At 45.9% G+C, this 14194-nt stretch overlaps 1 protein-coding gene across 4 annotated transcripts in view; it reads left to right on the top strand.

Moving 5' to 3' along the window:
* The window catches only part of LOC307234703 (galactosylgalactosylxylosylprotein 3-beta-glucuronosyltransferase 1), an 82911-nt gene extending 68998 nt beyond the window's left edge, over positions 1 to 13913 (top strand). For 3 of the 4 annotated variants that reach the window (XM_080006562.1, XM_080006560.1, XM_080006561.1), the window contains 5 exons: positions 1249 to 1320; positions 1448 to 1959; positions 10513 to 10809; positions 12829 to 12943; positions 13540 to 13913. In XM_080006562.1, coding sequence (XP_079862688.1) covers positions 1249 to 1320; positions 1448 to 1959; positions 10513 to 10809; positions 12829 to 12915 — 968 coding nt within the window. In that variant the 3' untranslated portion in view covers positions 12916 to 12943; positions 13540 to 13913. The remainder of the gene's footprint in view (positions 1 to 1248; positions 1321 to 1447; positions 1960 to 10512; positions 10810 to 12828; positions 12944 to 13539) is intronic. The other variant, XM_080006563.1, reaches the window with a different exon arrangement.
* Positions 13914 to 14194: the final 281 nt, after the last annotated feature.

The following is a 14194-nucleotide window of genomic DNA, read 5'->3' as shown; positions in this document are numbered from 1 at the left end:
ATGCATTTCCCTTATCCTGTTCTATTTCCTGTTAACGCGTTATCTATCGCATACGCCTTGTCAAAAAAATAACGAAAAAAATTATTTTCATAGCTTTCATAGCCATCAATTCGGAAAAAATGTGCTGCCGTATGTTTACTAAAATCGATTGTGAATTGTAAAAGACGCGGGCCCCCTGATTCGCATCCTTAAACCAAGAGAGTGAAATGTATTCTGCACACTGGAAGAAAACAAAAAAATCGAATTAGAGTGACATTAAATCAATGACGCTAACCACCCCATTCACGGCCAGGAAGTCAAATATTAGACTAGTTTGTCTCAGATCATGACATAGTCTTATTTTCTTGAGAGGCCTGCTCCGTTCAGGCCGCTACCTCCACCGGCGTTAAAATAAATAAATAAATAAATATAATCAAACGGATAATTATTTGCCGGGAAGGTTTGACCCAGCTCTGCCCAAAGGCCTTTTTCTTTTGTTTGCTCTTTAAAGCTCGAGGTTTTGGCTGGTTGCTTCGCTGGCGGCCGGCGCGGAACATCTGGTCATCAGCAGATTGTGTTAATCTGCGAGGCGCTGGAAGAAAAAAAAAAAAAAAATCCTCTTTATGTTTGAGGTGCGAAATGGAGCCGAGCCGGAGCGACGATAAAAAATGCCACGAGCCGCGGCACAATGAGGGAAGATATTAACAACCTTAATGATTCCGTAATTATATTCTATTCATCATACACGGGCGCACCGGGGTTGCCGCCACAACGCCCTCTACCATCCGGGCAACGCCGCTATCACTCTCCGCTTCCAGATGATTTACTCGTTGTTTATGTGCCGACCCTCAAGCAGTTGTTGCAGCTCAATTTTGTCTTTTGTATCCTTGACTGTCAACCTTACGCGAGGGAGGGAAGGAAGCTCATTTAAAGCGGCCCGCTGATAAAGAGGTGGTCCGGGGAGCATTTGATTTGCAACTCACTCATGTTTATTGACTGTTGCCGCACATTAATATGCCGCGTGTCCCCCTTCTTTCTGGTAATTGCCTCAAAAAACCACGCCATGCGTAACGACGCGACATCCCTTCAGAGGACGAGGGTGAAAGTCAAACCGCCGCCTCGCTTTCCTCCCTTCTTCTATCAGCCTCTGAGTGTATTCCACTCGCTCGGGAGCCGGCGTAGGGGTCCTATCCGCCCCCCCCCCCAGCTCCCCCCCTGTCCACCCCGGCTGTGTTATCCTCTCACGGTGCCTGCTTTGACTCTCCGCAGCCTGTCACCACCTAGTAAAAGAGATCTTTATCTTACCAGAGAGGCTCGCTGTCCAACGCCACCGACTCTCAGGTACAACCTTACCCCCATTGGGCTTGAGTAACCTGAGGCAAACATACGGAGAGCCGCCCCCGGGGTGCGCTAACGCCTTACGTGTGCTCTCTTCCCCCCTCCACCAAAAAAAAAACACCCTCTGCAGATGACGGCGGCGAGGGCAAGAAGGAGTCCGGCAGCCAGGCCCAGGACTCCAAGGAATACTGTGCCTCGGACAAGGACATTGTGGAGGTGGTGAGGACGGAGTACGTGTACACGCGGCCGCCGCCCTGGTCCGACGTGCTGCCCACCATCCACGTGGTCACGCCCACCTACAGCCGGCCGGTGCAGAAGGCGGAGCTGACGCGCCTGGCCAACACCTTCCTGCACGTGCCCAACCTGCACTGGATCCTGGTGGAGGACTCGCAGCGGAGGACGCCGCTGGTCACGCGGCTCCTCAGGGACACGGGGCTCAACTACACCCACCTTAACGTGGAGACGCCCAGGAACTATAAGCTGCGTGGCGACACGCGGGACCCCCGGATCCCCCGCGGCACCATGCAGAGGAACCTGGCCCTGCGCTGGCTGCGGGAGACCTTCAACGCCAACAGCAGCCAGGCGGGCATCGTCTACTTCGCGGACGACGACAACACCTACAGCTTGGAGCTCTTCGAGGAGGTTAGTGGCCGCTATTGTATTTCCGACCTTTTATTTCCTAAATTACAACATTGGTACAGATAGGATTAAGATAATACATACATTCGGGTGTTCCACTATGCTAACTAGTTAGCCTAAAAAGGGATGCAGTTACTCTGGAGTAAGTAGTACAGGTTGTAAAAAGCAGCAGTGTTGGTGCAATATGCAATGGCCGATGATATGCAAGTGGCATGACGGTGATATGACCACAGTTAGCTATCGCAATAATTATAGGTTTGAAAGAGGACCAATGGTAATAGTGAAATAGCAGTACTGTCGTACCACTAACAAATTCTGTTAGTAATTAAAACATCTTACATCCAGGTTAAGTAAAAAGAGCTTTTTCTGAGCTGGATTTCCTGAGATCACTTCCTGTGCCCCCAAGATTTCCCCGCCAATGTTCTCACCCAGACTAGAAATGTCTTTCCAGAGACTCTTTTTGGGGCAGTGAGTCAGTGGATCCGCGGTTATCCATCTTGACGTCAGTTGAATTACTTGATGGGACACGCTGCCGAGCCCTGGGAACATTAACCTCAGGCCTTATTAGAAGCCGCAGACGGAGGACGCGGCAAATGGAGCGGCCGGGTATTGACGGGGCCTGTCCTTACCATTCTGCGGGAATCAGAGCCCACGAGGCCCTCCATCACCTCCAACAGGCCTATTTATAGGGAAGAACTGCTGCCCCCCGAGGCCTGCCAGACTTAGTCAAAGACTCAGAGAGAGCGGAGGGTGGGAAAACAAGGAAGGTGTGAGCAGCACACTGTTTGCCCAGAGATTAGTTCAAGATTTTCTCTCCAAATCTCGCCGAATAAAGACATGTAAGCGTGGAGATTATGCCGGAGGGGTAATACACATTAGTCCCTCGTTGAAAACAGGGTTCACGCCACAGTATAAGATGCAAGATGACACAGGAAGGTTTATTTTCTTGTTGTTGTAACAATCAAAATTAACTGGGAGCCAGAAATGTGTGATCCGCTAAGACTTAAGTGGGAGGTACGCTTAGAAGACGCGAGAACAAAAGGCCGAAGGAAAAAAATGGAGAACGTGTCCCGGAACACCATCAGCGGGACGCTCAGCCGCCGGGAAACAACAGTGTCGGCGCCGCGGCGGTGAAAGAAGCGCGTGGAGTTTATTTCACAGTTTAAATGGGAGTTGTGGCTTTCCTCACTGGAATACTGTTCAACCAAGTGCTTTTACCTCATTGCTGATGCAGTCATTAGAAATACTTTGTTTGTACTGTATGCATGTTTCATCTTTGTGGGTTCGTTGATATCAGTTTTCACCAAGTGCAGTGGTGGAGGTGAAGGTTTGATGGAATATAATTTCAGTTTAAGCGGAAGTTCTGCTTCCCTATTCTACTGAAGTATCTACTCACCGTCCTGTCAGCTCTAGGTAAGTAAGTGGTGTTTCTATGAACTAAGAGTGGACAAGTATGAATGTCACCAAGGTAGTGAAAAGCGATGATACGTTCAAAGGCAAAAAAGTGAAATCGAACTCAAACAATGTGTCACACGAAAAGTGAGAAACAAGTATATAACAACCTCAACCCTATCCGACTGGAAATTCACATTCCATTCATTACGACATTTCGAGCATTGCTCGGAAATTCCTTAAACGTCTGGATGGAAACGTATGATTGTGGAATCAAATGATTTTACAAAATGATTACGTTTATCTCAGATAATTGTGATCCGGCGATGACGTAAAAGCCTGCTTGAAGCCTCGATCCTACCTCTAGTGGCCGTCGGGTGAACTGCAGCTAAGTGTTGCGTCACAAAAATATGTCAGGGAATATGGGAGATCTGTTTTTTACCAGCGAGACCAGCGAGTATTCACTCAGTTCATGAATGAGAGTTTAAAAGTCCCTTTATATAGTGTTTGCAAAGTGCGGAAAAAAAAAATACACAATTCTCTGACGTTAAAAGAGATTTATTGACAGTGAATATGGAGACATCCAATTCATTAATTAATGTTAATAACAGCATTATTTTATGTGACTTATTTACTTTGTTTGAAGCCCAGATATATAGCCCATAAAAAACTTGACCGACGTCACTTCATGGTCGTACTGTTGGACCGATGCATAGGAAAACGTGAACGCATCGCGGAGCCTCGATCAGACGCAGACATTCCACAACAGGAATGCGACTCTCCATAGGAACGAATGGACTGAATGGTTCGTGTTTGGAGTTTGTCGTGTTCAGTGTAAAGCATGCCGGCGACCGCTTTATATTCAACCTTCGCACGGTTAATCAGGGAAATAGCTGATACACAGTGGCGATGGTATAGAAAGACGAATTGCAATGCTCCCTTAAAGACAAAAAATAAAACACATTTCCACACGTTTCTTTCACCATGTGCTTTACTTTTTTTCGCTTTTTGCTTACACCTACTAAACTGAAATAGTTCATGAAAAATGCATGATACCCCAACTCTGCGTTTCTGCAGCTCTGCTGCAAAACGCACATTTATTCCCCTTTCCGGATCACAAAGCTTTATTTACCTCGATCCGTTTTCATCTCCTCTCTCTCTGTGTCGGAGCCTTTGAGGATGGATGTCACAACAAGCTGGATCCCTGAAAGTGAGTCAGTCAAGGAGGTTTGATTGTTCTTTTAAACGCTCAACTGTAATGAACGGGAAAATGTACTTCATTTACAATTTCAATCATTTCAATACTGATCAGAGCGAAATGAGCTTGCTGTGGACGGAAAAAAAAAACACGGTGGCGACAAAGCCAATTCACACAAAATAATAATTGTGATAACTAATGGAATGGAGAGCGGCGACGCCTGCTGAAGTGGCAGGGATCCTAATCCTCCCAAATTCACTGGGAAACAATTTGATGCAGTTTTATCATGAAACAACCATCACGACACCCCGCCCGCCCAGCCCTGGTTTACTGTGAAACAAACACCCGGGACGGGGGGGGGGGGGGGGGGGGTGTCTGTGTATGTGTGTGTGTTTGGGGGGGGGGGGGTGTTAAATGTTGTTCTTTCTGAATATCTGACGCTAATTAATGGAGCTCGACGCACGTCTTTGTTTCCCGTTTAGAATTAGGAACGGTATCAGCGCCTCTGACTCCATAAACACCCGCGTCTTGTGGTGGACCCTGGCTAAATCCGGTGGGAAACGCAGATTATTTTGTGTACGGCTCACGCCCAAAGACAAACACAACACATACACACATACACACTCACACACGCACACGCGCAGATACAAACACACACACTTAGAGCAGGGAGTTGGAAACCTCAGTCTCAATACAAATGCCTGGCAGTCTCCAAATCGGGGCAATAAAAACCTTCTTGGAATCGTATTAGCCCCGACTGTAAGCTGACTATTATTGCACAGACCATGATTTTTTCGAGGTGTGTTTATATGGATAGATAGATAGATAGATAGATAGATAGACAGACAGACAGACAGACAGACAGACAGACAGACAGACAGATAGATAGATAGATAGATAGATAGATAGATAGATAGATAGATAGATAGATAGATAGATAGATAGATAGATAGATAGATAGATAGATAGATAGATAGATAGATAGATAGATAGATAGATAGATAGATAGATAGATAGATAGATAGGTAGGTAGATAGATAGACAGACAGATAGATAGATAGATAGATAGACAGACAAACAGACAGATAGATAGGTAGGTAGACAGATAGATAGGTAGATGGTCAGCAACAGTCCTCAGATCATGACAGTTTTACAGAAGAGGATGTGAACCAGCTGAGAGGAGAGAGAGAGGTGGGATCGGCCTCGAAATTACTTGGTAGAATAAGTAGGCTACTGTCAGCAGTCAGATAGGGGGAAAGCACACACACACACACACACGCACGCACGCACGCACGCACACACACACACACACACACACACACACACACACACACACACACACACACACACACACACACACCGTGTCTTCCCCCCACAACAATTTTTTACCCGGGTGGCTGGCCCCGGCCCCTTTGTCTAACTCTCCAGTCCGTTGATTTCCCCCCCCCCCCCCCAGAAGCCCTTGCGTTCGGTTGGCCGCGTCTCAAACCGGACGGCTCTCTGATCTCCACAGCCGACCACTTGCTGCAACAACCCATTTCACTTCGCGCGAGTGAACAAAATCCGAGCACATATGTGACCAAAAACGCATGCGCGGGCGGACACGCTGTATGCAAAACATGGACGCGCGCAGGGAGGCACGGACGCTCGTTTGGACACACGCGCACACACACACACACACACACACACACACACACACAAATGCAGCAAAAGGCACACGCACGATTGAACAAACGCGTACACTCTGGTAAATTTAGGAAGGTCTCTCCGGAAGGTCCTTCCGCTACAGCAACAAGCATCGTTATCTCTGCTGCATCGGGCTTGATTAACGGCGCTGTTTATGGAGCTCCTACTTCCCTCATTATAAAAAACGTCCCTTTTATGGCGGAACGAGGGACTCTGCACCGGCAGATTAAAGGACGGAGCGCGGGGGGAGGGCTCAGACGAGGGAGGCGCCGTACCCTTCAAGACGCTGCCTGGCCGGAAAATCCTCCAAAACGCAAAGGTCTCATTAGGCCCATTACAGACGCCGTTCTTCGCGCCATAGAGGCGCCAAATACAAATGCTACTTCGCGGTCGAAAACGAGCGAAGAAGTTGATTGTCCCAAAGCGGTTTCCGTTCCCTCTTGGCACATGCGCAGCGAAGCAGAGGACGCAATTTTCGAGGGCGAACCGCTCCGACGCTTCCTCTTCAACCCATTGCCATCCTTGGATTGGGTAAGTACGTGAATTATTAAACAATATTAATCAAAACCATCCATCCAATACTACATCAGAGTATTTTTTATCAGTTTCTCATTTTATCAGACGTATAATTTGGTGTTGGATTTGAGAAGGAACATTTCCACCTTTATCCGTAGGAGTTTTAATAGTTCTGCAGTTAATCATTTTAGCTTGATTTGGTTTAAGTTGGTAATGTTAGCCTGGCCAAAAGTAAAAAAAATTACATTTACTCAGTACTGTATTAAAGTACTCATATGAGGCATTTGTCCCTCACCTGAATGTTTCTATTTCATTTAACTTTGTACTTCTACTCCACTACATGTCAGAGGCAAATATTGTACTTTTAACTCCATTTCATTTATATATCAGGTCAATTTTATTACTCGTTACTTTTGACATTACCCTTCCTGTCCAGTTAAAAACATGTATATTCATTTGGAAAAAAAATTTTCTAATAAACTGTAGTATGTTGAGTTCCTTTATGGGTTGAGAATATTTAAATTGTCGTATATTTATTGCAAATATTTCCATTTTACATTTGATTCTTGACTTTTTGTGGTACTTGCTTTTTTAATTTTTATTACTATGTTTACTGTTATGCACCAAAACACCAAGGCAAATTCATGTATGTGGAAACCTACTTGGCAATAAACCTGATTCTGGATTCTCCTGCCTACTTAAAGGTGGCGGCCTCCGTGGAAGAGACGGAACTCACAAACAAATGTCACAGTCCCTCTCTCGAGCCAGTGTTTGGTTTGTCCCTTCTGGGCTACTGTATGCAACATGGCGGCCTCGGTGAAGCGTACCCGCTCCCTATGTAGATAAAAACCTCTCATTCTAAGGTAACAAAAACACAACAATTCATCATTTCCTGGGATTATACACTAATTAAGACGTATACCTATGAACATCATATTCCATTTCTGCCAAGTCTGTTCCGTAAATTCTTCACTCTGCACCTTTAACCCCCCCCCCCGGATTACGGGGCAAATGCTGTTTTTCTGAGCTCGTGAACAGCTGACTTTTTAGAGATGCGTTGCTCTCGCAGGACAGCGACACTACGAACATATGATAATCTTATAGAAGACGATGCATTGCTGTAGAATGAACTAACCAACAGTATTATAAAGTAGTTGAAATGAGCACAACCATAAACATCTACAGCGGTAAAAATGCAACACACACAGTAATGTTCATCCAAAAACATCTTATATAATAGTAAAACACTGACAGGGACCATTTTACTGCACAATAAGTACTTTCACCTCTCATGCTTTCAGTACATTTTGCTGATAATACTTCCAAACTTTTTCTTAAGTAATGTTTCGAATGCATGGCTTTTACCTGTCCCGGGGTATTCGTAATGTAATTGAATTTTAATTTTGTATTACTCTCAACGCTTTTCAGGTAAATGCAGAATTCACCCGCCCAAATGGAGTAGGACTGGAACCAGTCAATGAAGGCACCGGGAAAGAAGGAGGGAACAGCAGGAGACAACATCAGCCTGGTCATGCTCTCAACTCTGCCCCTGTCTCTGTCTGTTTTACCTCCCTCATCCTCTTTCTCCACCTCGTATGGGTGATGGCAACATGTTCCGTATTGAATGTTCGTCTGTCTCCCACGGGATCCCGCCGCCGAAACACGATGATAACGTGTCCTCAAAGCACTTTGTGTCTACTTCAATGAAAACCCCGAAAGCTTCACAGAGGAACTACTTGGTATGTCGCAACATACGGTATGAACCACAGCCCACAACTTGTCGGTGTTTCTCTGGGTGACAATCTGTGTCATGGTGTCACTGTGTCTAAATGTGCACAAATATATCTTTGGAATTTCCGTGCTTGGATTTATTACTGGTATTTGTGTCCTTGCCGCTCTTTTAGGTCAGGGTCTAGCAAGAACTGTCATCACTTAAAATCAGGTGTATTTGCACGTTGTGCCGATTTGATTTGGCCAATGATGACGGTGCAAGTTGAAACCTTCCACTTTTCTAATGAAGAGCGGAAACGATTACAGAATTCATTCAGCAATGGCAAACTATTTTGGTTAAAATGTTAAAGTCATTTTTGAACCAAAATGCCAAACAATTTGTTAGTTACAGCTTCTCCAATATAAGGATTCGCTACTTTCTGTTTTATATCATGGTAATGGAGCAACTTTGGGTTTTGGATTGTTCGATGGACAAAACATCTCAAGAAAACGCTTTGGGAAATTGTTATGTGCCTCTTCTACTATTGTGTGAAACTTAGTAGACAATCGATTGGGAGAATTCGATGAATTCAAAATGACATTAATTCATACTGAAAGTGAATGATATTGAATGAGCTTAAAGGCGTTTTCATTGAAACCATGTTCTCATCTCATTTTGAGGATGTTGATCCTGGCGCACGGAGAAAATGAAAGAAAGGGTTTTGGGAATCTACGTTATCCCACGTGATGAGCAGACCCCACGGGGAGTTCATGCCCTCTCCCTTCCCGTCTCTGGCCCAGGAGACGACCTGGCCCGGCAGAAGGAGTGACCGCTGGATGTGTGCATGGGCCGCAGTTAAACACTTGGAAGCTGTTGATCGTAAAAAACAACTTTTGCAGCTGTGTGATGGGAGTTACTAGTACTTGCAAAGATGTGTACATTTTTGTCCTTTAACTGTATTTTCTCTTTAATTTATTTAAATGTTCGAGTGTAAAGTGCTCAAATAGTATACAGTTTTGTTTAGCCTGGGGATTTTTTACTTGGTTGCAAAATTGTTCAAAGCAAGTCAGTAAATGTCAAGCTTTACTCCTTGGGGCTTTTGTCCTGTGTGACTCACTGTGAATGCATTTTGAATTAAGTCATGATAAGCACAATAAACAAAATCCGACATGAATCCGACATGAATACAACTCATTTGTGTTTAGTAAATTAAACATTATTGTGTTGAGTAAATTCACCATAACTGTATGATGTAGCATTTAATTAAGCTGTTTTGTTGAGACCTGCTTAAAAGCATGTTGTAATTACTTTTCAAATGTTTTTCCCCATTTATTCAACCTAGTTTCGTGGGATCGGTTGACATAACTAAATGAAGTAAATGTGACATTTTATTTCCTTTGAGTGCATTTAGAAAAAGAAAATGCATTTATTTTGACAGTTAACATGCTAATATGAATTTGAAGATTTTTTTTTCACAAAAATCCTGACAGTTAATTTTACCTTGGGCATGAGCAAAGTAAAATTACAGTTTTTCTTGTGTTTTATATGTAAATGGTCTAAGATTTATGGTACATTTTTTGCAATAACAATAGTAATTATCTCAATTTTAAAGATAAGTATGTTTTTTAGAGGTGTATGACTATTGTAACAAAAAATACATGTTAAAAGTAAAAGATTTCATGGAATCATAGGGAGATTTCTTGTTAATCTACAGCAATAGATGTTAATTACAGTAAAGATAATTACTGTTTGTTTATGGTTAATCTATGGTTTTAAAATGACTGTAATTGACTGTTTTTTAACAGACATTTTCTGGTGCCCATGCTGCCAGAAAATTATTATATTTTACACTTTTTTTTACAAAAAGAAAAAAAAGTGTTCTTTAAAAACCCTTGTGATCACGGCTAAATGGGTTTAGAGCAAAAAGATTATTGGTCAGGGCTACGGCGCAGTCTGACACCCCGGGTACCGTCCCTTTAAAAGTCCACCACAAACCCTACATGACGAAATCTCCCCTCCCCCCATCCCTCCATCCATCTCGCTGTGCCCCCAGATGCGATCCACTCGGAAGGTCTCCGTGTGGCCTGTGGCGTTCGTGGGAGGGCTGCGCTACGAGTCGCCCAAGGTCAACGCGGCGGGGAAGGTCTACGGCTGGAAGACGGTGTTTGACCCCCACCGACCCTTCGCCATCGACATGGCCGGCTTCGCCATCAACCTTCGGCTGGTGCTCTTCAAGCCGCAGGCCTACTTCAAGCTGCGCGGGGTGAAGGGCGGCTACCAGGAGAGCAGCCTGCTCCGCGAGCTAGTCACGCTCAATGACCTGGAGCCCAAAGCCGCAAACTGCACTAAGGTGAACCTCCACCTTTGCACCGTCCAACGCGGGGGAGGGGGAGGGGGAGGGGGGCTCGGGTTCAGGGAGGTTCATCCCTGCCCACGGAGCTCGATGAACTCCAACAGAAAGAAACTCAATAACTGAATTGAAATCATTTCTCATTTTTCTGTCATGGCAACAGAAAGATATTTCGAAATTGTTAGCGTAAATTGAAATCGTCAGTACTTTTTTTTAAAAATGTTTCTGACTTGGACACCTGGGGTTTGAGCTCCCCCCGAACTAGAAAACAGAACCCTTCCTTTCTTTCAGCGGTCGTCTCAGCGAGGAGATAGAATCGCAGTTGTCCGCAAAATTCGACCCTGGTTACCCGACGCCTTCGGTTGTTAAAGTCCATATGAGTCGAAACTTTTTTTCTTTTAATAAAAAAAACACCGATTGGAATGCCGGTCCACCTCCACAAATGTAGAGGCAGATGAACTCCCGCGGCTTCCGGGGAGAAGTGGCGGCGGACCGGGGCCACTCCACAGAACACACGCCGCCGACTCTTGGCCCGGGTCGCTGCACTAAGCCGCTCTGTGGGCAGAGGAAAGCCGAGCGCAGGCCTCGGGCGAGCCATTATCGGCGGCAACAACACCAGCGCCGCACAGCCAAAGAGCGGGAAACATTCCTCCCGAGAAGCGCGCGCACACACACACACACACACACACACACACACACACACGCACACACACAAATTTGCATGTACTGCCGCTCCGTCTACTGCACGGGCCGGACGAACAGATGAAAAGATGGGAACGGTAGAGCGGCGTTTTTTGTTTTTTTTCCAACCACTCCTGCGCCGTGAGAGCTCGCCGGGGAAGCGCGTCGAACATTTTCCAAACTCCGCGCGAAAATAAAAATACATTTACAAAGCTAGGCACAGAGCAAATGAAGAGATTTGTTCGTGACGGGCGAATCGTTTGCGAATCTTGCATCGTCACCGTCGGGAGGCCATGGTGATAGGCGAGGCCCTGCACGTCGGTGACATTTGGTGATGTTTGGTGACGTTTGTTTTTTTTGTTTTTTTCGTTTGTTTGTTTTAGCGGTGGAAAGGATCATCTTCATTTCCTTCCACAGCGATCGTTGGCGTGGCGTGGGAGCCTTTCACATTAAAAAGCGCGCCCGGGTAGAAAAAAAATAGGCTGGCGGAAACACGGCGGTAAGAGAGAGATGAGGGGAGCGGTGGAGGTAAGGGGAGGAGAGGAGAGGGGGACATCCTACCGCTTACAGATGAGCAGCTGATAATCTGCCTCTCCTCAGACGGCGACGCCGACTATTGAGCTGCGTCGACGCTCGGGGTAAGAAGTGGGAGAGGGATCTCCGACACCGACCCCCATGCATAATGCATGGCAGGGAAATGAAAAGCAAAAGAGAGGAGGGGGTGGGGGCACGGGGGTCAGCCTTCTTCATGTTTCTTCTCCTATTCCCCCCGTGCCGTTAAATCTCTGGATATTTTTCAGTCCCCCCCCCCCCCCCCCCCAAAAAAAACCCCACCTCACCGCGCTCCACTCCTGAAAGCTCGATCAGAGCCCTCATACCGCGGCTGCTCGCAAAGAGCTTACTGTATACTGTACATATAGACTTGTTTTGTTCTCGGTGGCAGGAGCCCGTTGTTTCCTTGGAGAGAGAGAGAGAGAGAGAGAGGAGAAAAACAAAAGACGGCGTTATATTTTTAGGATGAGGAGTTCACACTCAAGTAGCTCTCCACCAACACTGGAGCCCCGCGGTACGGCGCGCCCCCGCCATCCACGAATGCGAGTGATTGCTTTGAGAAACGGCAGGCTGCGCTGCCAGCCTGGAGGGAGAGGGGGAAGTAATGAGCGCGGCGGCACGGGGTCGGCCATATTGCTAATGCTGCCGCCCGTGCGTGCGCGCACGCGCGCGTGTGTGTGTGTGTGTGTGTGAGTATGTGTGTGTGTGAGTATGTGTGTGTGCGCGCGTGCATACACGTATGTATCTAAAAGCGCTTTTTCCCGCCCGTGCGCTTCCTCTCGCCAGATCCTCGTCTGGCACACCAGGACGGAGAAGCCCGTCCTCGTTAACGAGGGGAAGAAAGGATTCACGGACCCCAACGTGGAGATCTGACGAGCCGCTCGCATCCAGCCCGTCCGTGGTAAATATGGAGAAATAATGTACAACCTGCTGCATGATTTATGATCTGCACTGTCCTTTTAAGTTGTTTTTTTAAGATGCCTCTTCCCTTTAGATTTAACGCGATTAATCATTATGATAATGATAATAAGTTAAATATTGTGACGCAACTATTAACAGACAGATAACAGATAAAAATGGACATTTTATATCATATTATGTTTGGATATTGACGAGTTTGACAATAGACAATAATATTAAAAATGGGGGATCCGTTCTCTATAGAGTTCTCGACATAGATATCACTTACTCTTCGAGCAAATTTCCCAAAACAGGGATTTGATATCAGTCCGTGACGTCCTCGTGGATTCCCTCCCTCATCAATGACCCAAGATCAATGATCGTCATTTCATTCGAAAAAAAATGGACTCATTTTCTTTTGCACATTTTTTTTGCGACAGCGCCACATTTTTAACGGTTATTTTTCGCACGACCGAACGTCCAACCCAGCTTCCGATTTGTGCATTTATTCACACCGTATTTTATTTTTCTTTTATTTTTATTTTTTCTTCTGGTCAAACAGCTGTGTGTAATATGTCTCTCATGCCTTCTCTCGAGGTGTGGCTCGTCTTTGGACTTTGAAAGGAAAAAAAAGAGAAAAAGAAAAAAAGAAGTTGAAGAAACGAACCTTCTGAGGCGGAGACTTTTAAGTCCCTCCAGACCGAGACGAGCGGCTTCCGACTGGAGGGGGATTCAAACAGTACAAATGTATCATACTCTAAAGCACACACACGACGCTACAAGATGGTGAATGTTTTATATCAGAGTCCAGGTTTCCGGCCGCGGGAAGGAGGCGTCGGGAGGAGCCGACCGGGGGCCGAGACGGACGGTCCGGGGCCCTCGCCCCCCCTCCCCCCAGCCCTGCGACGGAACACGGGGGGGGAGACGTTCAAACCAGAGACAGCACAACCGCACGAAAGGAGAGAGAACAACGCGCCCGGGAGGGAAGAAGAGAAGGACTTTGTTTTCTCGAAATATCTGCGAGGACGGACGTAGCCCGCCTCGTCGCTCCGGAGACGAAAAGAGAGAAACGCGACACATTTTCTTAACTAGATTTTACTTTGAAGCAAGCACAGGCGAAAGAACAAAAAAAAAAAGGAAAAAAAAAAAAGGGAAGGAATGTCCTTGTTTTTTTTTTTGTATGAAATGTTTGCTTTTACTTAATTTTTATTTTATTTTTTTCCTTTTTGGGTTGTTTACATCGCATTTTGCT

Source organism: Zeus faber (genome assembly GCF_960531495.2).
Source record: "Zeus faber genome assembly, chromosome: 9".
NCBI classification, from domain to species: domain Eukaryota; kingdom Metazoa; phylum Chordata; class Actinopteri; order Zeiformes; family Zeidae; genus Zeus; species Zeus faber.
Note: the sequence above shows the minus strand (reverse complement) of the source record. Positions and strands in the feature narration are given on the sequence as shown.